This window comes from Sapajus apella, unplaced genomic scaffold (assembly GCF_009761245.1).
Source record: "Sapajus apella isolate SASKATOON/1434 unplaced genomic scaffold, GSC_monkey_1.0 scaffold25, whole genome shotgun sequence".
Classification (NCBI taxonomy): domain Eukaryota; kingdom Metazoa; phylum Chordata; class Mammalia; order Primates; family Cebidae; genus Sapajus; species Sapajus apella.
Window position 1 is genome coordinate 11,756,114 of NW_022436965.1, and position 25,446 is coordinate 11,781,559.

General features: G+C 34.0%; 2 protein-coding genes across 8 annotated transcripts in view; one reads left to right on the plus strand and one right to left on the minus strand.

Annotated features, from left to right (window-relative positions):
• Positions 1–25,446, minus strand: part of RALGPS2 (Ral GEF with PH domain and SH3 binding motif 2) — a 189,175-nt gene that overhangs the window by 58,781 nt on the left and 104,948 nt on the right. The window lies entirely within an intron of this gene.
• ANGPTL1 (angiopoietin like 1) lies at positions 3,073–24,452 on the plus strand. Of its 2 annotated transcripts, XM_032291293.1 has the most exons (5): positions 3,073–3,723; positions 8,810–9,661; positions 20,094–20,287; positions 21,249–21,519; positions 22,852–24,452. In XM_032291293.1, the coding sequence occupies exons 2-5, from the start codon at positions 8,839–8,841 to the stop codon at positions 23,037–23,039; spliced, it is 1,476 nt and encodes a 491-aa protein (XP_032147184.1). In that variant the 5' UTR covers positions 3,073–3,723; positions 8,810–8,838; the 3' UTR covers positions 23,040–24,452. The 2 variants fall into 2 exon arrangements, with proteins under 2 accessions (XP_032147184.1, XP_032147186.1); XM_032291295.1 differs by lacking the exon at positions 3,073–3,723 and having other exon boundaries at positions 6,385–9,661.

The window sequence follows — 25,446 nt, forward strand, 5'->3', positions numbered from 1 at the left end:
ACAAAAATTCTGTGCAAAAAAGTGTTATTCCCTGCTGATGTGCTCAGAGAAGGCTTCAAGGAAGAAGTGGGGTTTGAGCTGGGTACCAATGTGCCAGTTCTTGCCATTCTTCCATCTTGTCATTAAACTCAGATGACAACTCACCTATAGTCATTCACTATACTGTGCTGTCCAATATGACAGCCACTTGCCACATGTGACTACTGAGTGTTTCATGTGTTTATTCTGAATTGAGATGTATTTGAGTATAAAACAGACAACAGATTTTGAAGGGTTAATATGAAAAATTAATGTAAAATATCTAATAAACTTTTGTATTGGTTACATGTTAATATTTTAATATGTTGGGGAAAATACCACTTTAAACGAGAACTACATCATCATCTATACTGCTGCATTTATTGGTTATGTTCCTTTTCTACTTCATCTCCTTGTTTCCTGTCCAGAAATAACCACTACCCTGAACTTTAAGATCATTCCCTTATTTTCCCCCCAGACATTTGTCTGTATTCCTATCTTTGTCTATTTTTGAGTTTTAAAAATAACATTTTAAGCATCTGAGGATTAAATAATAGTAATGTTAGAAAAATGTCTAGTATATACTAAGTCACTTGTAAAGATTTATTAAATAAAATTAAAAAATATAGTCTTCTGTGGTTGCTTTGTCTATTTTATTTCTAAGACTTATCCATACTGTTAAATGCCGCTGTAATCCCTGAGAATGAGAACAAGCTAATGTGTGGCTATTTTACAATAACTTATTTGACAGACTTTTGAGTTACTTCCATCCCACCCTCAACCATGTTGCTATAGACATTCTTATACACATCTCCCAGTACACATGTACAGAATTTCTTCAGGATATATGTACACGCCTAGAAGCAAAACTGCCAAGTACTAAAGTATATTAATATTCAATTTCACAAGATGGTGCCACATTATTTTTCAAAGCTGTATCAATTTGCAGTCCCACTAATTGTATACAAGCTTCTGCTGATCCACATTTGTGCTAATACTTGGTATTACCAATCTCAATTTTGCCAACCTTCTGAGTATAAAATGGTATCTCTTTGTGTCTTAATTTTTATTTCCTTGATTAGTAATAAGGTTAAACATTTATATTTCTATGTAATAAATGTTTCTGTCCATTTTTTCTTTTGGGTTGTCTTTTTCTTATTGATTTCTAATTTCTTAATGTATTGTGCACACTAATTTGTCAGTTAAATTTTATCTAGTCACTCTTCAACACACTAAATAATTTGAAATCTGTATCTATCACTTATTTTGGCAATGACATTAATAACTTTTTCATTCTAAGTCTTAAAACATCTCTCTTGGTCTCCGCTTCCTACGTAATCTCTCTGCTGTATTATAACCACTCTCTTCTAGGTCCCAGGTTTTTCCTAGCTTGAACTTTCCTATTTTCCCTCAAACCCCAACCACTCTTCTTTTTCCTCATGTTTCCTGGAACCTGGTTTCCTAGAACTTGGAATCATGGTCTGTCATTAATCTTTCTTTTCACTCTATGTGTACTTTCTCTAGTATCTTAGTTCCATAGCTTTAGCTACTACCTAATTGCTGATGACTTTCAAATCTCTCTATGTAAATGAGCTCCTGACTTTCATTTTTAGTTTAACATATCTAACCATAATTTGTCCCTAAATACCTGCCATTCCAATTTCCTACACTGCTTAGTGATATTATTAATTGCTCAAGTTAGAAAGCTCCAAACTGTTCAAATTTAAAAGCTCAGGAAGAATTTACAATCTCTTATTTTTCCCAGATTTAAACCATTAGTGACTACAACATAATTACTGAATAATCAAGAAATTATACATAATATAAATTAGAGGCCAGAAGCTGGCAGAACATTTGTCTCAATGTTTTTTAAATTCAGGAAGTGTCACAGGAAAAATCTAAATGGCTCTTTTTTCCTGAAAAATGGGCAGAACTGGAAACACTGTCTTATAATCCTTCATGGCCACAAGTATAGCTGAGAAGATGCAGGCAGATTCCTTTAAATTAATCATAAGGATGCCAACTTGTCATAACCTTCATTTCTCTCCATTATCTTACTACTGATTTACTTCACTGATTTATATTATCTGCTCCATTCTTCTTGTGAGCATTTGCCTTTCTAGGCCCTTGTGTTTGCAACCTCTGGTATACCTATATATGGCATAAGAATTCAAAGAAATGATTCTGTGAAAGAGGTAGAAAATAAGCTTAGAGTTTAAATAAAGGATATGGATCAACAGTGTGACCTAACAGAAAGAGAAAAACAGCACGAGCTATAGCAACAAGGAAGGGAAAGCATAGGTATGTAAAGAAAGCCCAAAAGTTTTATCTAGAAGCAGCTTACAGCAACTAGGTAAAGGTAATCAATGACAGACAGTATGGTATAATGCTTTGGCATTAGATTCAAATCCCAGCTCTACTGCTTGTACTTAAGTACTAAGCTAAGTTATTTAAGCCTAAATTTGTGTTTCTTCAGCTACTGAGTTACTTAACATTTCTTTAATCAATACAACAGTATAGTTGTACTCAACACTTATTAATCTTCTAGCACCTTATTTTCATAGCAGAAGAACCTGGACAGAGGTGGGTAAAGTCATTTGTCTAAGTTCACACAGTTAGTGGAGAGTCAGAGCTTCCTTGTTTTTTCACTCAGTTCAGGGTTATGTTTGTTTTTAAACCACACCACATCAATTAATAAGAATGACCTTATACAGAGAAGAGGGTCATTTTGTAGAATAGGAGGATGTGACATTATGTAACACCAGAATTTAATATTTAAAAGTATTAACTATCTGAAAGAATTTGACTTATGTTTGGTAATTACATATAAAAGCAGTTTTCTCTTAAGACACATTTCACGGTAAAACATAACATATTACAACAACGTCAAGTATCTTTTAAGTTTAAAACTTTCATTAGCAACTTAATAAGTAAAATGTTTACAAATTCTTCTAGACTATACAGAGTATTACATTATTTAGGTGGCTGCCTCCTGACAAAGTCTAGCTCTTGCTCTTTGTTAACAAAAACCAAACTCACCAGCCTGCAACTACTTCTAAGTGAAGTTGAATACTATTTTTTTTCGTATTCAACTTAAAAAGATCTCTGGCCAGCAGACTAAAATGTTTGTTTTATAATTGCCCGCTGAACTATGATAGTTTGTTTCCAGATGGTGCCCTTCCTTCAACCTGCACACAATCTCTCCTTGTTCAAAACTATTCAACCTCCTGCTGATCCCACCCCCCTATTTAAGGCTACAAAGAGGAAATCCTAAGGAGGAGATTCCCGCCCCCAGTCTCCAGCAATTTCTGGTGATGTAATATGTGGGCTGAACTTGAGTCTACTGAGAAAGAGGGAATCACTATTCAGGGGTACTGTATATACAATCTAGGTCAGCTGCAGCTGGTTACTGCATTTCTCCATGTGGCAGACAGAGCAAAGCTACAGCGCTTTCTCTGCTGGATTAAAGACGGCCCACAGACCAGATCTTCTACTATACTACTTAAAATTACATAGGTGGCTTGTCAAATTCAATTGATTAGTATTGTAAAAGGAAAAAGAAGTTCCTTCTTACAGCGTGGATTCAACGGTCCAAAACAAAAATGCAGCTTCCATTAAAGTAACAGATGAACAAACTTCTACACTAATTTTTAAAATCAAGAATAAGGCAGCAAGTTTCTGGATTCACTGTATCAACAGATACAAAAAGGTATTTAATATTTCTTTTATTTAAAAATATTATGTATATCAAATGCATAACTATTTAATATTTGTAGTAGAAATTTCAGAATCTTTTACTAAACAAAGACCTTTGGAATATACTACAGTTTACCTCATCTGAAAAAGGATTTATCCTGCAACCTGTCATAAAAACATTAAGTACTGTGTGATGGTTAATGCATTATTTGAGGTTCAACTTAATGACAGTTAGTGTATATGATTACAGACTGATACAGGCAAGCCATGCTGGGTTTCTGAAAACAAGTGCTTTACTGACAGTAGAAAGAAATTTTAACAAGTAACAGATTAAATGTATAAGGTTTAAAGCTTAATGATTAAAAACAAAGGAATACAAGCTAAAGAAAATAGTTGTAAACGCAATTAGTTTCTCTTCCTGAAGCTACAAGGTGTGTGCTGAAGATATACATAAACTGTTGGATTTTGCATAGACATAAAACAAAGCTAAGTTATAAAAATAGCTGAAAGTCTTTACAAAATCTCAATTACAGTATAACTAAATATTAAACAGAAATTCTTGTACAGATTTAAGATTGATTTATGACATTTCCTGTTACAACTCAAAATTTTAAATAGCCTTCCAGTCTTACATATAATAGTAATTTAATTTGGATGACAGAAATTAAACTCGCTACAACTGGAATTACTCGGAAAAGCAAGTTATCGATATACACACAAAAGCATTATGTTAGTAGTCAATATTAACAATAGAAAATAAGAACTCAGAAGATATAATTAATAAAATATATGACTAAAAGGCCAAAAATATGTAATATTTTTAGACAGAAATAAGTTCGTTAAGCACACATAAGAGGTGTCCTTAAATATTTTATCTGGAGCTTTGTTTACCTGCATTATAAAAACAATTAAAGATAAAATTACTAGTTACCAATAATATGCCTTAAACCAAAGACACATTGGTTTGTTAGATTTGGGGCTCCTCTGGCCTTATAAAAATTAAAGATATTAATGGTTAAGAATCCTGAACAAGCAAATAATGGTAAAGCTAAAATTTTTTCCAACTTTGCTTTGATGTCCTTTCCTTAAAGATTTAAAAAATACTGGCAGGATTTCTGTTAAACACAGATTTTACAAGAAATTCTAACAAAATTTCCAAGCAACAGTGGATATGAAATACTGTCATCTCTCTTTTTTGTTGTTGCATGCTATGGAATGTGCAGACTTCATTAAGCCTCAGTTCTTACTGATGTTGTCTTAAGGCAAGCATTTAATCTGAACCCCAAATCACATAGATAACTATTTATCCTTTTCTTAAATATATCCAGGGGATTAGATTGTTCCCAAGTCTCTTCCCAGAACATATTTCACAATCTAGCAGTTCTTTATCTAACATATCCTGAATGCTTCATAAATTTAACTTCATTGCCTCATACTGTTTTCAGTGCATGACACAGCCAGTTACATGCCTCTCTGAGTTTACCATCCGAAAGAAGGCAAATCCTGACTTTCGTTTCTTCTCTCTATAGCTGGCAATGCAGCAACTATGAAGAGAAATACTACTAATAAAATTAACTCAATGCAGTTTTTTCTTTTCTAAAAACACCAAGGCTAGATTTAAACTTAAGTATTTTATAACTAATTTATAACATTCTCTTGGGGCCTAGGAAAATTTTAACATATACAGTAAGGGTTTATGAGGTAACACAGATTTATGGATCTTTCACTTCAAAACTGAACATATGTGAGAAAATATTAAATAAGAGAATGTTTTTAGAAAACATAACAGTAAATGTATTTTTAAAACTAGTTCTTTACTCCTGACGTAGCTAGTCTACTACTTAAGAAATGTGGGTCCTTACCCGGCTTTAAGTGACAATGAAGCCAGTACTTTTGCATTTATTAAAAATGCAGTAGCCAGCTGCAGCTGACCTAGATTGTATATACAGTACCCCTGAATAGTGATTCCCCTTTTCTCAGTAGATTCAAGTTCAGCCCACATGTTACATATTATATTTATTTAAAAAATAAACTTTTAGCTGCCTCCTTTAAATGCTAATTTAGATTACTTTCTCTTATGGTAGGCAGTGGTATCTCTTATGCCTTACTCTTACAGGAACCACAATGAGCCAAGGCAGAATACACACAAGGAAGTTGTTTTTAATTCATCTAAATTTTAGCATTTTGGGGTTTTTGTCCTTCAATGACAACACTGATGCAAAATACTAACAGCAGTCTTGGATGATGTGCTTTTAGCTGTTCTATAAAAATCTGTGTCTGGTATTAATACAAGCTGTTCAATCAGAATACTGCTCATAAAACTGTATTTGTTTTGGAGTTTTATATTACTTCCTGCATTTTCCTTGTTTTGGTAGTTTACCTCATAGTAAATATTATTTAAGTAAAATAATTTTATGATCTAAGAGTTTCTATTCTAGTACTAAAATGAACAAACTTTAGCAGTAGGTAAGTTAAATATATAGGAAAAATGATATACATGTGCCCAGGACAATGACCTTTATTTGCTAAGGACAAGAAAATAAAAGTCCAGGCTAAATTCCATGTCTAAATCCCATCAACCTGGACATATAATAAATGTTTTATCGGTTTTTGCTATAGGTAACTTACTCTTGTATAGTAAAAGTCTATTTTAAAAAATAAAATAGATGACTGTTTGTCTAAATTTTCTATAGATGTCAGGAAGCAAGGTATGAAAACATAAAAAGAAAAAAAAAAAAAAATTCACCCATGTGTGCTTTGGCTATCAGTCAGCAAAAGAAGGCCTTGATAGAAATACAGAGTATTATGTTCTCCCTATCTTTTGTTTTCATTCCCTCTCTTGTTAGTAAAAGAATTCTCTAGACTTCATATTTGCCTTATTTTCATTATCTGCCCATTTTGAAGACACTATTGAATTGAAAAATGCCAAAAACAAAAGAACATGGTTTTAGAAAGTGAAAGTAGCAGCAGTCTTCATGGCGACAGCAGAGGAGTCTACATTTCATTGACATGACCTTTGTTCTTGGGAGGGGTCCATAATCATAGGTAGATACGTAACTACCAACTGACAGATACATGTGGAGGGAAAGAAATAACTGCAGAAAAGTCTGAGATGTAAAAAACGATTTGGCAGAATTTGGACACAAATTCTACCAAAAATTATCCATTAATACTTCTGCATAATTAAGTAACTGGTCAATGAAAGGGGATATAAACCAGGAAAAGGCTGTGAAAAGCAAGACACATAAACTTAAGACTCCTCTGTGGTTATGACATGACTAGGATAAAAATCACAGGTCTAGAAAAGTTAGAGGAGTAGAAGGTTTGAATCCCATTTAAGTGATTTAGCTTCTCAGGGATTTTATTCCTTTATATAATGATACAGCATTTACTTCAGTGTTGTAAATGCAAATAGTTTACATGTGTTAAGCTACATAAATATAAGGGATTGTCAACAGTGTTGCTGTTAGGAATTTCTTTAGAATACCTTGTCATATAATGTCTTGGTTAACTGAAAACGTGAACTCTGAAGTCTTCAGACTGGATTCAAATTCTGGCTCCATCACTATGAAGCTGTATGACTCCTGATAATAAGGTACTTAACTTCTGGATGCCAAGTTTTTCATCTGAAAGTGGGGATCATAATAATCTACTACATAGGGTTGTGGTGATAAGTAAAACATGAAAATGGCTTAAAATATGCCTAAGATTGAACAAGCACTCAATAAATATTAATTGCTGTTACTGTTGTATTATTACTAGTAACAGGCATAAACGATCTAGAAGCTGGTTTCTTAAATCAAGAAACAGTTACTTATGTAGAAATTTGGACAGAAAAGCTCTGTCTTAGGGTATCCACTGCCATCCTTCAAAAATGGGAGACAGGTATCAAGTTCTCAAGAGTGAAAAGGTAGCCTGTAACAGACCAGCGCATTAGTAGATCCAATGGAGTGAACATACCTTACCCCATTCTACTGCTGCTACTCTTGTGGGAGGAAAGAGAAAAGAAAAAGTCTTGGCTCTTGAAGCTGTTTCCTCAGAAGAATTCGTACTATAAAGAACAAGTATTTCTCATCTGCTACAGCAAAAACAAAACATTCCAAGCACATATTTTAGTGTACATGCTGCTGCTATAAATATTGACTATGGGTCAGAGAATCTGATCTAGACCTGGTTCTAATCCTGTGTGGCCTCAGCCTTCAACATGCATAGAGTACAGAGGGGTTCTTGAATGAGAGGGTCTCTAAGGCATTTTCCAACTTTGACATTCATATTTAATTACAGTTATGTTTCTTTCCTTGCTAATGGTAATACAAAATTACTAACACTTTACTAAAATACAGTTCAGTAGGACTTTTATTAGAAGAACAAACCTGCTGAATCATCTATAAGCTACAGTACATATAATTATGGTTCAGGAAACATAAGTACCCACAATGACTGTGAGCATTCTATCATTCTAAAACCTGTCACCAATCCCAAAAGGAGATGCTATAAAAATAAAAAAACACAATGCTAAAACTATCTGGGTTTAGATTTGTCTGAAATGTTTAACTTTCTCGAACATTTTAATGAAGACGGCATAATTTGTTACAGAGGACCAATTTAATTGGAAGTGTATAGTATGAATCTAAAACTTTGGCTAGTAAGGTCACCTGGTAATTTTAATACTAGTTAGGCAAGAATGTTTCAATTAGTGCCTTACAAACACTATGTACCATTTTCATAGTCTTAAGGTAGGGAGCTTTTAAAAGGCAAGAAAGCTGTCTTATCAGGGTCTCAAAAGCCTAAACAGCACTAGCAGTGTACCTTTGGACAGAGTAACACTGACCAAAATCTGCTCAATAAACTGGGGACAAAAAGCATGACAATAAGGTGGCAGCTGGAAGAACTATTTTCTGAAACCTAATCTTTAAACAAATGCCAAAGTACTACGACATAATATTAAATTTAAGAAATTAATAAAGTTCATTCTAGCCTAATTTATCAACACCAATAAGTAGTTTTCCTCCCTCTGATAGTTTTTAATATTACTGACTTTAACATATGTTAATATGAACTCTTTCTGCTTTTTCCCTTCATTTATTTGTTTTTCAAAAGACATCATTTATAACCTCGTTCAAAATGAAGGCTTTTACCTGGACCCTAGGTGTGCTATTCTTCTTGCTAGTGGAAGCTGGACACTGCAGAGGAGGACAATTCAAAATTAAAAAAATAACCCAGAGAAGATACCCTCGTGCCACAGACGGTAAAGAGGAAGTAAAGAAATGTGCATACACATTCCTGGTACCTGAACAAAGAATAACAGGGCCAATCTGTGTCAACACCAAAGGGCAAGATGCAAGTACCATTAAAGACATGATCACCAGGATGGACCTTGAAAACCTGAAGGATGTGCTCTCCAGGCAGAAGCGGGAGATAGATGTTCTGCAACTGGTGGTGGATGTAGATGGAAACATTGTGAATGAGGTAAAGCTGCTGAGAAAGGAAAGCCGTAACATGAACTCTCGTGTTACTCAACTCTACATGCAACTATTACATGAGATTATCCGTAAAAGGGATAATTCACTTGAACTTTCCCAACTGGAAAACAAAATCCTCAATGTCACCACAGAAATGTTGAAGATGGCAACAAGATACAGGGAACTAGAGGTGAAATATGCTTCCTTGACTGATCTCGTCAATAACCAATCAGTGATGATCACTTTGTTGGAAGAACAGTGCTTGAGGATATTTTCCCGACAAGACACCCATGTGTCTCCCCCTCTTGTCCAGGTGGTGCCACAACATATTCCTAACAGCCATCAGTATACTCCTGGTCTGCTGGGAGGTAACGAGATTCAGAGGGATCCAGGTTATCCCAGAGATTTAATGCCACTACCTGATCTGGCAACTTCTCCCACCAAAAGCCCTTTCAAGATACCACCGGTAACTTTCATCAATGAAGGTGAGTTACCTCTTACTGTTAGAAGTGGGAGTATGAGGTTAGTATTTTTATGCTTTATGAAACAATGCTCATAATAAATGCTTATCCTTCATTTTGTGATATTATACATACACATTAAAATTTCTATTTTTGTTTTTTATTAATATCACGAATTGAACTTAAATACATCTCTTCCGGCTCTAAAGTTCTTGGAGTTTATAAAAACTTAGTGGATACTGTGAAAAAAGCAGTCTTGAGACAGGAATAACTCCATGCTCTACTCCAAACCACTCCTGCACGCCATAACCATCCTATCAGCCCCCAGCTGGGTCATTGCTGCTGCCCAACAATTCTTTTATGTACCTATTGCTGCTTGTACCACCATCTTCTTGAAAAGAAACATGTAAAATATTCCTTTCACCCTCTTCAAGCTGTAATTATACCTCATTATCTCCACTCTCAGTAGATGATATATCTACTACTATACTGAGTAAGTCTAATCATGTCCTGGTTTTGTTCTTTCTTATCTTGAAAGCATCTTTACAAAACCCATGCCTCTTGCCCTCAGCTTCATGAAGAAAAGATATCCGTTCTATTTTCCAAGGCTAAACAAACAACAATTAGTGCTGTGTATCCTAAGAAACATAAATTTTCATTACTATAAAAAAAACTCTTGCATTGATCATGCATGATTCTGAACTCTACTTTTAAATTCATTTCTTCCTTTCTTCATGCATTCAGTATCAGTCACTGATCTAGGTGTCCAGAAAACAAAGATGAATAACTAATCTTTGTTTCAGTTTACTAAGCCCACCGCTAACTTTCTGAATTAAGTATTTTATGTTTATTTTACACTTGCAACTATTTTCTCATAAGCCATTCCCAGAATCCTTTACAAGTTGATTTGCTTCCTTAGAGTGGAAGGGAAAACCCAAATGCTACAAAGCAAAAATGAGTAAAGAAACTACAGTTCATTCACTTATTGAAAAGACAGGACATAAAACATATACTATGAAATAATTTTAAACAACAACAATAAAAATACAGAACAAAGACTGGAAAGAAATATATCACGAAGTGTTTCATCTGTCTGTAGCAGTGAATACCACTTGGCTATTCACAGCCCTGTTTTCTTGGCCTTCTACATTTTAATATTCTTCCTATTTCTTTAGGTACTTCACTGGCATCTTCTTCCTTCTATGCCTTAAAAGTCTTTCTTCAAGATCCTCTACTTTAGGATATCTTGGCCTCAAGTATCACCACTGCTCAGATGATTCCTGAATGGAGCGCTCCCTCCTTATTTAAACAAAGCTGGATGTTTGCATTTGGATATTTCACCATTACCTCACATATCTTCCTTTACTGAAACACCTTCTTTTAGCTTATCTGTCAATTTAGCAGATCTCAAGGCTTAACTCAAATAATATATTTGATGTTATAAATTCCCAGATTCAAACAAACATACCTAGGTGGTTCTTTCCCCAAATGACTGACTATTTCTCAAACATGTTTTCTATATGATATTACACTGAAGTTATTTATTTATACATCTGTCTCCTTGCTGGTCTGAATGCTTCTGGAAGATAGTGAACTGTCTTTTTACCATTTGATCTCAACATCTCTGTTTTGATTAATGTTGTCACCCATTTCCAAATGAACTTCGCTCATCTTTGACACTTCCCCACCTGCTCCATACACAGTTCACTGAATTCTACCATGTCCCCTTTCTGGTCTCTTGTGTGCATGTCCCTCATTTCTATTCAGAGCCAGAGCTCTAGTTTAGATTCAAATGATCCACGGCAGCAGCTAGAAGACAGAGACTCCCTAGGCTTCCAGCCATGTGATCTTAGGGGAAAAAAAATTATCTGTGTCTCAGTTTCCTTACCTGTGAAATGGGAATGATAACAGTATTTACCTTGTAAGATTTAACAACTGAAAAGTGCTTAGAATAGTGCCTGGCAATCAAATGTTAGTTCTTATTAGTAACTGTACAAGTAGCCTGCCAACTGCTGTAACTCTATTTTCTCTCTCCATCAAAATATATTTACATTGCAAGCAGACCCACCTTCTTAAACTACTCACATATCACACTTCTGCTCAGCAGTTTCCCATTGCAAACAGAAAAAGTTCAATTTGCTTAGTCTGGCTAAGAATAATGTCCTTTCTCCTAAAGAATCAAGCCTACTTTGCTAGTGGACCTTCCATTAGTTTCCTACATAAAAACCATCTGTTTCAATAAAATAAATCCATTCAGTTTCCCCTAAATATTTTCCATGCTTTCTGCCTATTCGAAGTGTAAGGCTCAAACCAAACCAACCAACCAACCAACCCAGCAAACAAATAAATAAACCGCAACTTCTCCTTGAGGCCCTTGTTGACTACCACAGGTTCGAAATGATTGTTCCTCTCCATGAATACCTCTACTCTCTGTAGCATACAAAAGACATTCCGTATAGCCCCCTCTTCAATTATCAGTTATCTTTACATATACTCATAATACATCTAACTAAGATGGCTTCCAACTATATTATAAGCTCTTTCCTGGTAGATGGTTACTGTGTCTTATCTGCAGCTGCTAAATAAGTGTTAGCTGATTTGGTAACATTTTTATAGAGCTTCTTAAAGTCGTCATTCTAAAGACCCTCATGAAAGTACTTTAGTATATCATATTGGATTTGTTCATTTTATAATGTTCTACGTTACAGTAGCAATAGGCTGGAGTATCATTAAATTGGGTAAATGATGATCATTATTAATATCCTCACTGGGCATGATGGCTCATGCCTGTAATCCCAGCACTCTGGAAGGCCAAGGCGGACGGATCACTTGAGGTCAGGAGTTTGAGACCAGCCTGGCCAACATGGTGAAAACTGTCTCTACCAAAAATACAAAACATTAGCTGGGTGTGGTGGTAATCTCAGCTATTGAGGAGGCTGAGGCAGGAGAATCACTTGAACCTGGGAGGCAGAGGTTGCAGTGAGCTGATCGCGCCACTACACTCCAGCCTAGGAGACAAAGTGAGACTCTGTCTCAAAAACAAACAAAAAAGCTCTCAACTCCTTTGATTTCCAAAGGGAAAATGTGGTGTATAAAGTGATCCACTGGGTATAGAAAGAAGAAACAGAAAAAGAGAAAATCTGTTTTTGAAATCCTTAAAAACTTTTGTTTTATGAAAGCTTTGATATAATTTATCAGTAGTTTGTATATGTAAGTTATAAATAAACAGAATTCAGGTGTGTAAATTTTTTTAACTGATGAGGTATACAATTATGTAAGTATGAAAACTGCCATGAAGTATTCTATGTGATCCCAAAGCTTGAGTAGATGGTATAACCAATTCTAGCAGAAATAATTATTCGCATTTTAATATGCTATAATCCCAGCTATTTAGGAGGCTGAGGCAGGAGAATCACTTGAACCTGGGAGACAGAGGTTGCAGTGAGCCAATCATGTCACTACACTCCAGCCTGGGTGACAGAGTGAGACTCTGTCTCCAAAAACAAACAAAAAATTCAACCCCTTTGATTTTCAAAGGGAAAATGTGATGTATAAAGTAATCCACTGGGTATACAAACTTTTCTTAAAAAAAATGCTTATACAAAACGAAACATACTATGTTTTATTATACACTGAGAGTTAGTACAAAAAAATCCACTACTGGTACAGAATTAAACCTCATGTTAGGGATTTAGTATGTCAAAAGTCCTCTTAAACACATTTTGTTTTAATGAAAAAATGGTGTACCTATCTTCAATAAATGATTCTTTAACGTAAAAATTAAGGACAGATAACTTTTTCTGTTATTCATTATTTGTTGTTTTATGTAAGCATTAACTTTTTACTTATTTTATTCTATAAATGTTGGTCTCTTAAATTCAAGGGCATAATTTGCTACACCATAAGAATTACTACACTAATTAGTACATTAATGAACATATAAGGGAAAGAGCATGGAAGTAAGAACACCTGGTTCCACCATTACCTTTGTTATGTGACCTTGGGTAAGTCACTCTGTTTATGTTTTCTCATTTGTCCAATGAGTGCGCTGGACTGGACTATTCTAATATCCTCTTCAAATTCTAATATTCTGTGATTCTTACTAAATGAAATTACTACAAGCAACAAAAACAGGCTGGCTATTTCCTTTACATAATGTGCTCAATTATTCACTTGTATTATTTTTACATCTCTCTGAAAAAAATGTCTCAGGCTGTTTAGGTGCTTGCACAAAAAGGGTAAAGATGGACAGCTACTGGTGTACTTATGTATGCCCTGGCACCAAGAAATTTTGATTACTATACTTTACTTTGAGGTACATGGTCATTCTAAAGTCTCTACATGCATAAGGTGAAAATATACAGTGTATATTTTAAGAGGTGTTCAGCCAGTTACAAAAGACAAACACTGTATGATTCTACTTACATAAAGTATTTAGAGTGGTCAAATTCATAGACACAAAGTAGAATTGTGGTTGCCAGAGGTTAGGGGGAGGGTGCATGGGGAGTTAATAGTTTCAGTTTTGTAAGATGAAGAGTTCTGGAGATGTATGGTGGTGATGGCTGTACAATACAAATGTTCTTAATGCCAGTGAACTGTACGTTTATAACACGTTTTACAAAAGGTGTTAGGACAGGCAATTTTTTCTTTTCTTTAAAAACAATTACAAGAAAAATCTATCTCAAAACCCATGAAGTTATAAAAAATAGTATTTAGATAAAAAACATTTTTCAAAACCATTACCTTCTTCTCTACCTTAAAAACAAAATGTTTGAGAATGTAATTATACGCCTGACAAGTTGTAATCAATGAAATTCTTAACTGTTAATGTTATTTGGTGCCTGCATTTTGGGTATTTTATCTCAAAAATAGCATACTTATAAAAATAAGTTTATTCCTTGTAGGAGAGCTGAGTGGAGAAAGTTCCTTCACCATGCGTAAAAGCATAGATCTGAGTATCAGTAAACTTGGATTCTAGCAAAGCTTTCTGGGGCACGGTTGCCTCTTTTGTAATAAAAATTGTGATGACTAGATGAGAGGATACAGGTAAAAGTGCTCTGTGTATGATCTGACATGGTTTGACCACCATTAATTACTACATATTTTGTACACTTCCCTTTATGTGTCTTTCCTTGTCATATCAGGTATTAGGTAATGACTACTTGGAAAGTAGTCATTAGAAATTAAAAATATGCTTTTTAGTGGTAGGCTTATTTTAAATCATCAAATATTTATATTTTTTAATTTATAATGCTTCTTAATACACTTTTTAGGTATAATTGGGTCCAGTGGAATACTTATACTAACATTTAATACAAAAAAACAAAAAAACTAGTTAAGCCAAGGGGCTGTTGGAAAATGACTGTATTAGCCAGTTATAACAAAGTAATTAATAAATTATTTAATAATTAAACAAATAAGAGTTTGGGTTGCTAAATACAGTTTAAACATACAGATATTGGGCAATTCATATTATTACAAGAAAGATTCTACTGTCACTTTAGAAAGTATTTGTCTCAAACTTCCCACTCCAGAAATGTTGAATCTGGAAGTTAATGCACAACCCAACAGAAAAGTTTACCTCTCAAAATATTCTACTTGCTAATCAATTATTTGAAAACTCTGAATTGGCTGTTTCATATCACAAAAAGGATTTTCTTTGTAATTTTATAATTAAAAAGTTCTTTTTATAGAAAAAGAACACATATGTTATAGATGGCTCCCAGTAAAGCTGCTATTCAAAGGATGAAATCCTTTTTTCTTTTTAAACTCACTATTCTATTCAAAATATGGGTTCTTAATAAAAAATACATCTTGGGAGATAATCTGGCATGACTCGTCAACATTTTTCTTTCTATGAATCAGAGGTATTAATATGATTTCACTAGCCCTGTATAAACTTTAATCCTCACATAAACTGAGGAACAGAGAGACTGGTTCTTCAGATTCAAAGAACAGAATTCCAGCTTCCTGCTTTGAAAAGACTCTTGCAAAAAAAAGTGGATACTATGCCTATTTTAAAAGAAAGGTAATTCTAGTCTATACTACTTGAATCATCGTGAACAAATTCCTGATTTACATGTCAATCAATTTATTTCTGAAATTACATAAACCTGTAAATTAAATTTGACTTCTCAAGAACAAAGCTTAAAATTTTCTATTTGTCATTTAACAATTTCTATCAAGCAATGTTGTTTATGTTACAGAAAAAGCAGTGAAAACATTTAAGATAGGGACAAGAGATAATCTAATTTTAGGGCAGAAAGTAAATAAGGTTTGCAAGTAATAATGAGAAAATATTTCTGCCAGGATCAACAATATACAGTGGACTAGGACAGGTTAATGGTATGTTTATAAAAATAAATACAAACAAATATTGAATTCTGATATTTAATATCTTTACTGAGGAGAAAAAAGTAGCTGTAAATACTGCTAGATTTTATCCATATGTTCTGAAAAAGAACTTCAATTACATTTTCCTAAGTCTAACAGACATCCAACAATAAACAGAAAGCCCAATGCAAAAAATGGGTTGAAAATTAAAGCTGAAGATAATCTTAAATTTGCATAATTGAAGTCTTATCAAATCAAAGCTGGATTCAGAAAACCCAGAACTCTCCATTTCGTTTTAATCATCTGAGTGTCTACTAAATAGCAGAAAATGAGTATAACTCTATGCAGTAAATGATACTTGACAAATAATCTGTCAACATTCAAAACACTGATGTTTCTAAATATTCTGCAGCAAAGCAAATAACCTAATAAAGGTCCATCCTTTGACTATATACTTAAATGTAAACTGTCAAAACTATACTCAAATGAATGTAAACATTTACCAAAAAAAATTCATAGAATAACCAATACAAAGATAACGGACTATGCAAATTTACAAAATGAGGTATTTGTATGTTATAACAAAACCACTTTCATGTGTGCATGAACTATAATACAAATAGGTTTTAAAATAAGAGCAATGCTCCTCAGAGATCTCGGTTAGCTAGTTCTTAGGCTTTGCTACCATGTGCCCTATATAACTCCATCAAAGTATATTATAGTGGAATTCTCTCTCTCTTGCCACTTCTCCCACCCCCAACATGAGCTTAAAACAGTCCTTAGCCTATAGTAGATACAGGAAAGACATTTCTTGAAAGAACAATGCATGAATAAGGGAAAAGAATAAGGGAATTCTGGAAACCATTACTGCTAGCAAACATGTAGGTTTATAGCTACATATCTGGATTCCTAAGTGTGCTAAACTGTGGATACACACTGAAAGATAAAGTCCTTGCCTATGAATACTGTAAGTAAACAAATATACTACCTGAATTACACAAAATAATCTAAGTTTGAGCCTGCAGTCATAATTCACTTTTCCTTCCATCTCACTCCCACATAGGAAATAAAAATTCTGTAAATTTCATCTTTTCTGAAATATAAGTTCTTTATCCTTCTTCCCACTTGACTACAATGCATGTTTCTGTAATGTGAAGTAGCCCATACGTGACTGGTGAAAAAGGAAAACAGTGTTAGCAAAACAAAGAGGTTATACTGGTTTACATGAGATTTTTTTCGAAGCATATTAACGTTTTATGCCACAGGTAACTGCAGCTAAATACAAATTATGTTAACAGCTAAAATTAGCTATTATTTTTAATGCATGAATTTGCAGAGCATGAGGTTTTTCAGTAATATTTCTCTGCAGTAGAAATGACTATACATTCATCTTTGATGAGCTATATTAAATTTATTAAATAAGCAAATATTAAATATTCTACTAAATTATGACATAAGCTACCATTATAGGTTGAGATGAGGAATAAGGCAGAAATGAGGGAACTAACAGTTACCGATGATGACTACTTTGTTAGGTATTGTGTTAAGGCCTCTGAATACTTTCACCAAGTCACGCCTATCCCAGGAACACAAGGTTAGTTTAACATTCAAAATATAATCAATGTAAAGGCTGGTGGAGTGGCTCATACCTGTAATACCAACACTTTGGGAGGCTAAGGTCAGAGGATTACTGAGACCAGGAGTTCAAGACCAGCCTGGGCAACATACCAAGACCCCATCTCTTCCCCCCTCCCCCCCAAAAAAAATTAGCCAGGCATGGTGGCATTTGCCTGTAGTCCTAGCTACTTGGGAAGCTGAGGTGGGAGGATCACTTGAGTGCAGGATTTTGAGGCTGTGGTGAGCTATGACAATTACACCACTGCACTCTAGCATGGGCAACGGGCTCAAAATCCAAAACCACACACACACACACACACACACACACACACATTTTTAAATGTAATTCATGTGTTAACAAACAACAGCAAAATGAAAAACCCTATCATCATCTCAGTAGGCAGACTAAAAGCCTTTGATTCCTGTGATATGTCTAGTTAGAAAAAAATTTAAAAAGAAAGATAATTTTAAAAGCCTTTCAAAAAATCCAAAATCCATTCATGATAAAAACTCTCATCAAACTTGGAACTGAGAGGACAAAAATTTTAAAGTAGTGGTTATAGCTATTTTCAATGTCTTAAAGCAAAATATATTTATAATGAATATAAAGAGAGGGCATCTCAAAAGAGAAATAAAAACTATAGAAAAGAATCAAATTGAAACTCTAGAACTAAAAAGTACAATACCTAAAATAAACATAATCCAAGAAAGACACCACAAGTATTTAAGTTTCTCAAAATTTTACTAGTAGTTCATACTATTTATAAACATTGCATTGTAATTTTTAAAAATTTGAGAGAAAAAATATCAATGCAATATAATAAACATCTGGACTACAGAAACTGATGTTCTCTTGATTTTTGTGTTTAGTTTCAATTTCTTTGTATTTAAAATGAGAAATTTAACTAACAAAAAATTATCGACAGTCTCCTAAGGGTTTAAACATTGATGACATGAAGCCAAAAAAAAAAAAAAATTGTCTGTCCTAGGGAACAATCTACAAGTAAGAGCTCATAGTCTCTAAGAACCCCTTCTATTGTTATAGTTGCACAATTATCTAATGAGATCAATTCTATCCTAATAAGGCCCAAAAGGAATACTGTACATATCTGGCAAAGTATAGATAGCACATTTCTCAAAATTTCAACAATCCTATTATCCTTATAGTACAGAAAATCTTTTAAGAACTTTACTTAACTCTCACATAATTTCTAAAAATTATGCAAGTCAGAATTTTAAAATTTCTAGTAAAATATAAAATTTGGCAATCAGAATTTTTATACATTTTTTGTTCTAAGAGATCTTTAGGGTAACTCTTTTTTCTAAATCCCTTAATATATTTTGCATGTTTATTAAAAAAGGCTTGAAAGACTGGAGGAGGATGAAACGGAAGAATATTAACTAGATCCAAAAATAGGGAAATCGCAAGTTCAAGAGTCAGACATCCTAAAAGTAATTTCACAGAATGTGTTGTCATTTGTAAAATCTGAAGAACTTATTAGTGGATTAAAAATAGAGAATACCTAAAATTATGAAATAAAATGAGGGCAAATGCATGCAACACAGCAGTTCGGAGCAGGGACTCTGGGATTAGACAGGGATTTATGTCTAGGATTTACCGTCTTCTAAGATACATGACCTTAGTTAATTGTCCTATCTCTAGAATACCTATAAACCATCACCAGGTAACTGTAGATTAAATGAGAAAATTATTATCAGGTATACAGATTGATACAACTCTTTAGATAGGCATTTATGCTAATATTCCTGACGGGCTGTTATTAAGTGTTACTGGGGGAAATTTAAGATTCTATGAGTTTGGGTATCTCTGGTTTATTTCAGGGCTTCTCAGTCTTTAATATGTGAATGTATATTGTGAATTTCCAAATGGGAAACATAGTATTTTGCATTTCTAAAACTTATTTGACTGGTACCCCATTTTCAATGAGTACAAATACTCAAGGTACTAGCATGTTCCAATGAAAGCAAATTTCCAAAACCGTAAATTGGGTACTATGTAGGGCTATAAAAGAGTTGATACCCCCTGATCCAGTAGATAGATCCCTCAGCACTTTTATAGTATTAAAAAATGAATTCAATAACACTGAAGACACTTTGTGCAGTGTTTTCATAACAGCAAAAATCATAAAAACTCAACATCCAATGATAGAGGAATAAACATATATCAATGTCAAGGACTATTATGCAGCTACTGTAAGTGCTAGAATGGAGATTATACGTGCATGAAAATGTTAAGACAGAATCCAATTTTCTACATGTATTAGGATTATATAACAACATAAACATATACATACATGGACAAAGAACAGAACAGTTGAAAATGAAACTAATGTTCCAGTAACAGGACTGGAGCCATGCTTTTATTTAGTTTATATAATATTACGTATATGATAGAAAGTAGTATCTGTAAATAACTTGATTAAAAACTTTTAATATGTCTCTTCTCATAGTAAGTTTGCTGATAATAATGATACTTAAATTATAGGACCATTCAAAGACTGTCAGCAAGCAAAAGAAGCTGGGCATTCGGTCAGTGGGATTTATATGATTAAACCTGAAAACAGCAATGGACCAATGCAGCTATGGTGTGAAAACAGTTTGGATCCTGGAGGTTGGACTGTTATTCAGAAAAGAACAGACGGCTCTGTCAACTTCTTCAGAAATTGGGAAAATTATAAGGTAAATCAGTGATGCAAACCTAAGGGAGGTGAAATAAACCCACTCTTGCAATGATGCAATAAATAAGATTCTATGCAATAAATAAGATACAGAGTTAAAAATAACTATTCATATGTTTTTTCATTATCTATACCTGTGGAAAAAAATGATTCTCACCTCTGGTTTTAAAGTCAAAATTAAAATGTAAAAAGAAAACAGAAGATATACTTTAAAATGATCCCTTTCAGTCTGGATGACTTATCTTACTACTTTACAAAGATTACTATTAGGAAAAAAATGTTGGGCTCTTTAGATGAATACCAGAAACCGTTTTTAAGGATTTGAGTAGTATACTAATATTTTCAGTAGCTATGGAAAAATTTTATTCTCACTTGTCTTTATCTTATTTGTAGGATTTGAAGCTAGCTATGCAAATAAATACTGACATATTAGAAGAAAGCAAAACAAACAAAAAACCGTAAAACAGAATGACAATGTGTGGCTTATAAAACTCAAGTGATGAACTAAAATGGAAGCTTACCTTGCCACATAAATGGCCAATATCTTTACACTATCAAATGTTTAACACTTACCTATAAAAATGTTTACTATCTCTAGGCTGGGCATGGTGGCTCACACCTGGAATTCCAACACTTTGGGAGGCCAAGGCAGGCAGATCATGAGGTCAGGAGTTCCAGACCAGACTGACCAACATGAAAACCCTATCTTTACTAAAAAAAAAAAAAAAAAAAAAATACAAAATGTAGTTGGGTGTGATGGCATGAGCCTGTAGTCCCAGCTATTCGGGAGGCTGAGGCAGGAGTATCACTTGAACCCAGGAGGCAGAGATTGCAGTGAGCCGAGATCGCACCACTGCACTCCAGCCTTAGTGACACAGCAAGACTCGGTCTCAAAAAAAAGAAAAAAAAGTTTACTATCTCTATATTTATTTATGCACTCATGTTTCTTCATTTATTAATAGAAAGGGTTTGGAAACATTGGTGGAGAATATTGGCTTGGACTGGAAAATATCTATATGCTCAGCAATCAAGATAATTACAAGTTATTGATTGAATTAGAAGACTGGAGTGATAAAAAAGTCTATGCAGAATACAGCAGCTTTCGTCTAGAACCTGAAAATGAATTCTATAGACTGCGCCTGGGAACTTACCAGGGAAATGCAGGGGATTCTATGATGTGGCATAATGGTAAACAATTCACCACACTGGACAGAGATAAAGATATGTATGCAGGTACGTACGAAAAAAAATTTCATTCTTTGTAGAATCATCACCTTCTCTGTATTAAATAGAATCTATTTATATATGCTATTTTGAAAAGGTCAATTTTGGTCACCCTGAGAGGAAATATAACCTACTCAAAGAAAGAGCTTTTGGGATCTCTTCTATAAGGCAATCCCAAAGTGTGATCTATGTGAAAAACAAATTTCTGGGAAAAAAACAGGAACACATTTGCCTGGAAAAAAAGTGCAAGTGCCTAAAATTCATAACCAATACTAACTGAACACCTACTACGCGTCAGGCACTGTTGTAGGTACTGTGGATACAAGAGTGAACCAAGTTCCTGCCCTTTGGAGCTTATTCACTGGAGAAGACAAAACGATCTGTCAGGTGGCAATAAGTACTCTCAAAAATAAAACCAAGCAAGAAAATAGAAAGTGGCGGGCAGCAAGGCCTAGGATGGGTGCTATTTTATACAGGTTTGCCAGGAAAAGCTATTGTGAGAAAGCAACATTTGAATAAAGACTCACAAGGAGTGAAGGATGCAAGCCATTTGGATACATGGTGTAAGAGCATTTCTTTGAGGAGGAAAAACAAGATGATTGTGACATGTGGTACAGGAATAACAAAAAAGCTTGATTCAGAGGGGAAATTAGTATTTTCATTAGAAAGACACAATTAGACCATTCATATAATTTTAAATTTAGTTTTCATATGCTTTTCATTTTTTAACCCAGGTTTCTGATCTTGATAAAGAGATTCCCTCCCATCATCCTCCCCCATTCCTGCCCTAAATTGATTTGTTTTTCTCTCCAGCTGTATTTTGGCAAGAAGCTCTGTTTTAACCAATTTAACACTGGTAAACGAAGAGAAAAGAGTAGAGAGATATGACCATAACATATGTCTTATTTACAGAAACCCATTTGGCTGCTGGTTTTATTTTACTTTGTATTATTTTTTGCTATTTTATTTTGAGAATTCAATTTTTCTCAGACTTTATCTTCTTCTGTATCTTTCCTTCCCAATTTCTCCCTCTGTAACTCTTTCACATATAAACACTGCTTGCATCTTCTCTGCTACCTAGGAAATTAAATCCCCCTTTTTAAAAAGGCACATATTAAGCAAAAAAAGAGCAAGATTTAAAAAAAAGGCAATATAAGTGATCTTTCAAGTAGCTGATGCAACAGCAGCAATAGAATAAATGTAGACATTTAAAACTGCTAAGATAGAAGTAACTGGGATCAGTAAGAGAAGTTCAAATTAAAGGCAGAATAAGTTTTTGATGATTGCAGAGTACCATACCTAGAATAAACTTATGTTTGTATCTATATTTTTTCCTCAAAGGAAACTGTGCTCACTTTCATAAAGGAGGCTGGTGGTACAATGCCTGTGCACATTCTAACCTAAATGGAGTATGGTACAGAGGCGGCCATTACAGAAGCAAGCACCAAGATGGAATTTTCTGGGCTGAATACAGAGGAGGGTCATACTCGTTGAGAGCAGTTCAGATGATGATCAAGCCTATTGACTGAAGAGAGACAGTCACCAATTTAAATGACAAACTTTGTACTTTCCAGTTCTTAAAAATGTAAATGTTACCTGTATATTACTTTGCACAATTTATTTCTACATATAAAGTTTTTCAAATGAATTTTACTGTAACTATAAAAGGGGGACCTATAAATGTAGTTTCATCTGCCACCAACTGCTGCAGAGAATTATGTGTATCCATATACTAGTTATTTTAAAAATTATGTTGACTAGTTTGTTTTCTAAACTGTAAATATTTGCCACAATGTAAAACAAATCTTAGCTATATTTTAAATCACAACTAAATAACATGTTCAAGATACTTAACAATTTATTTAAAATCTAAGATTGTTCTAACTTCTAGTAAAATTTTTTTAAAATTTCAGCCAAGTGATGCATTTTATTTATAAAAATATAGACAGAAAATTAGAGAGAAACCTCTAGTTTTGCCAAGAGAAAATACTTCTTCCATTGAATAAAAGCTATTTCAAATTGAATCTGTGCCTTTTGCATGTAATGATTAAATCTGAATTCTTAACAATGTCTTATGTTCATTTTCCCAAAACAACACGACCCATAGTATTAAGTACCTATCATTTTTAAAAACAAAAAAACCCCAAAAATAATGCATGCATCATTTAAATGGCCAACTTATAAAGACAAATCTATGAATGAATTTCTCAATGTTATTTTTGTATGATATGCTGAACACCAAAATCTCCAGAAATGCATTTTATGTAGTTCTAAAATCAACAAAATATTGGTATTACAAAAACACAGAATATTTAGTGTGCTACAGATCTAAATTACAATTATAAATTTATTTATTATTACCTTTTTTTTTTTCTAATTTACTGATCTTACAAAGGGGAAAAAAACCCAATATGTCTGCAATTCAAATCAGAAAGTCTGGACAGCTTTACAAGCATTAGTGCATACTTAGAACAGGTGGGACTAAAACAAATTCAAGGAACTGTTGGCTGTTTTCCCAATACTGAGGATTCAACAGCTACAGAGCAGAACCCATAGGGGCGTAGCTAGTCCAAACTGCTAATTCCATTGTACAGTATGTGTGAGTAATGCTGGGTTTCGCAGTGTCTTTAACTTATCTTTGCAGTCAACAACTTTACTAGAGACCTTCTGGAGCAATTTCCTTCGAGAAATATATTCACTGCTTAGAGGTAACCTTCCCTTAATTCATTGGCGAAGTTAAAATTTTAAAGATAGCTTATGAAACTTTTGCTTAAGCAAAAAGAAAATCTAGAAATGTGTGAGGCAAACTATGAATGCGAATGGTTTAATGTGAAGACAATCATTTGGACAACTCAAGTCCGTCGACATGACTAATGTTTTTCATCTGCCACATCTCAACATAAAACTTCTGGTGAGACAAATTAAACAAAATATTCAAACCTTATAGTGACGTTACTCTTTGTTTTACCTGTGGTCATCTTAAACTGGATTTTTAGTCCCTCTCCACCTACTCCAGAACCAAAGACTCTCTTACAAGATTCCTGGAAGGAACTGGGCATATAACTGTTATCCGCCTGAGTAGCTGGGTCTACAGGTGCATGCCGCCATGCCCAGCTAATTTTTGTATTTTTTTTGTAGATGGGGTCTCATTATGTTGCCTAGGCTCGTCTCAAACTCCTCGACTCAAGTGATTCTTCCACGTTGGCCTCTATAAGCACTGGGATTACAGGTGTGAGCCACTGTGTCCAATCAAGAAAGGTTCTTTATGCTGTTACGGTTAGTAAGTTGATGAATTTTATCCTACAACAGATTTAGACTCTATTCTATACTAATGGGAGGCCATCAATGCCTAGAACATTTGGCCTCTCTGAGGTAGATTTTAAAAATTTGAGATTTTAGAAAATGCCAAAATTAGGCAGCAATTTGAAATTTAGAAGACACCTACAAATATACTTATCTCTGGGCTTCATGCCTGGTAGTATAAAGATCAATTTTCTTTCTAATGTTTACTTAACTCTGAGTCATGATATGAGAGTGCTATTTTCTTAGCATTATATTGCTTAGGACTCCCACTAGTAACATAACAAGCAGAATAAATCTTCTGCAATCATGAAAACATTTTAAATTACTTAAAAATCTGTACTAAAGCAATATGGTTTACATATATTTAAATTAATCTTTGTAGTAAGTTAAAGATTATTATACCCTAACAAGTATTTAGTCTTTTATTCTAGTGTCTGTAAAAGATAACCAAGTAAGAAAAAAAAAATGATTACACTTACAATGCTATGACCTCGCCCTGCAAAAAAGGCCATATTAAACCAGTCACTTTTCAGTTTTCTTTTTTTTTTGAGATGGAATTTTGCTTTTGTTGCCCAGGCTGGAGTGCAGTGGCACAATCTTGGCTCACTGTAACCTCTGGCCCCCGGTTCAAGC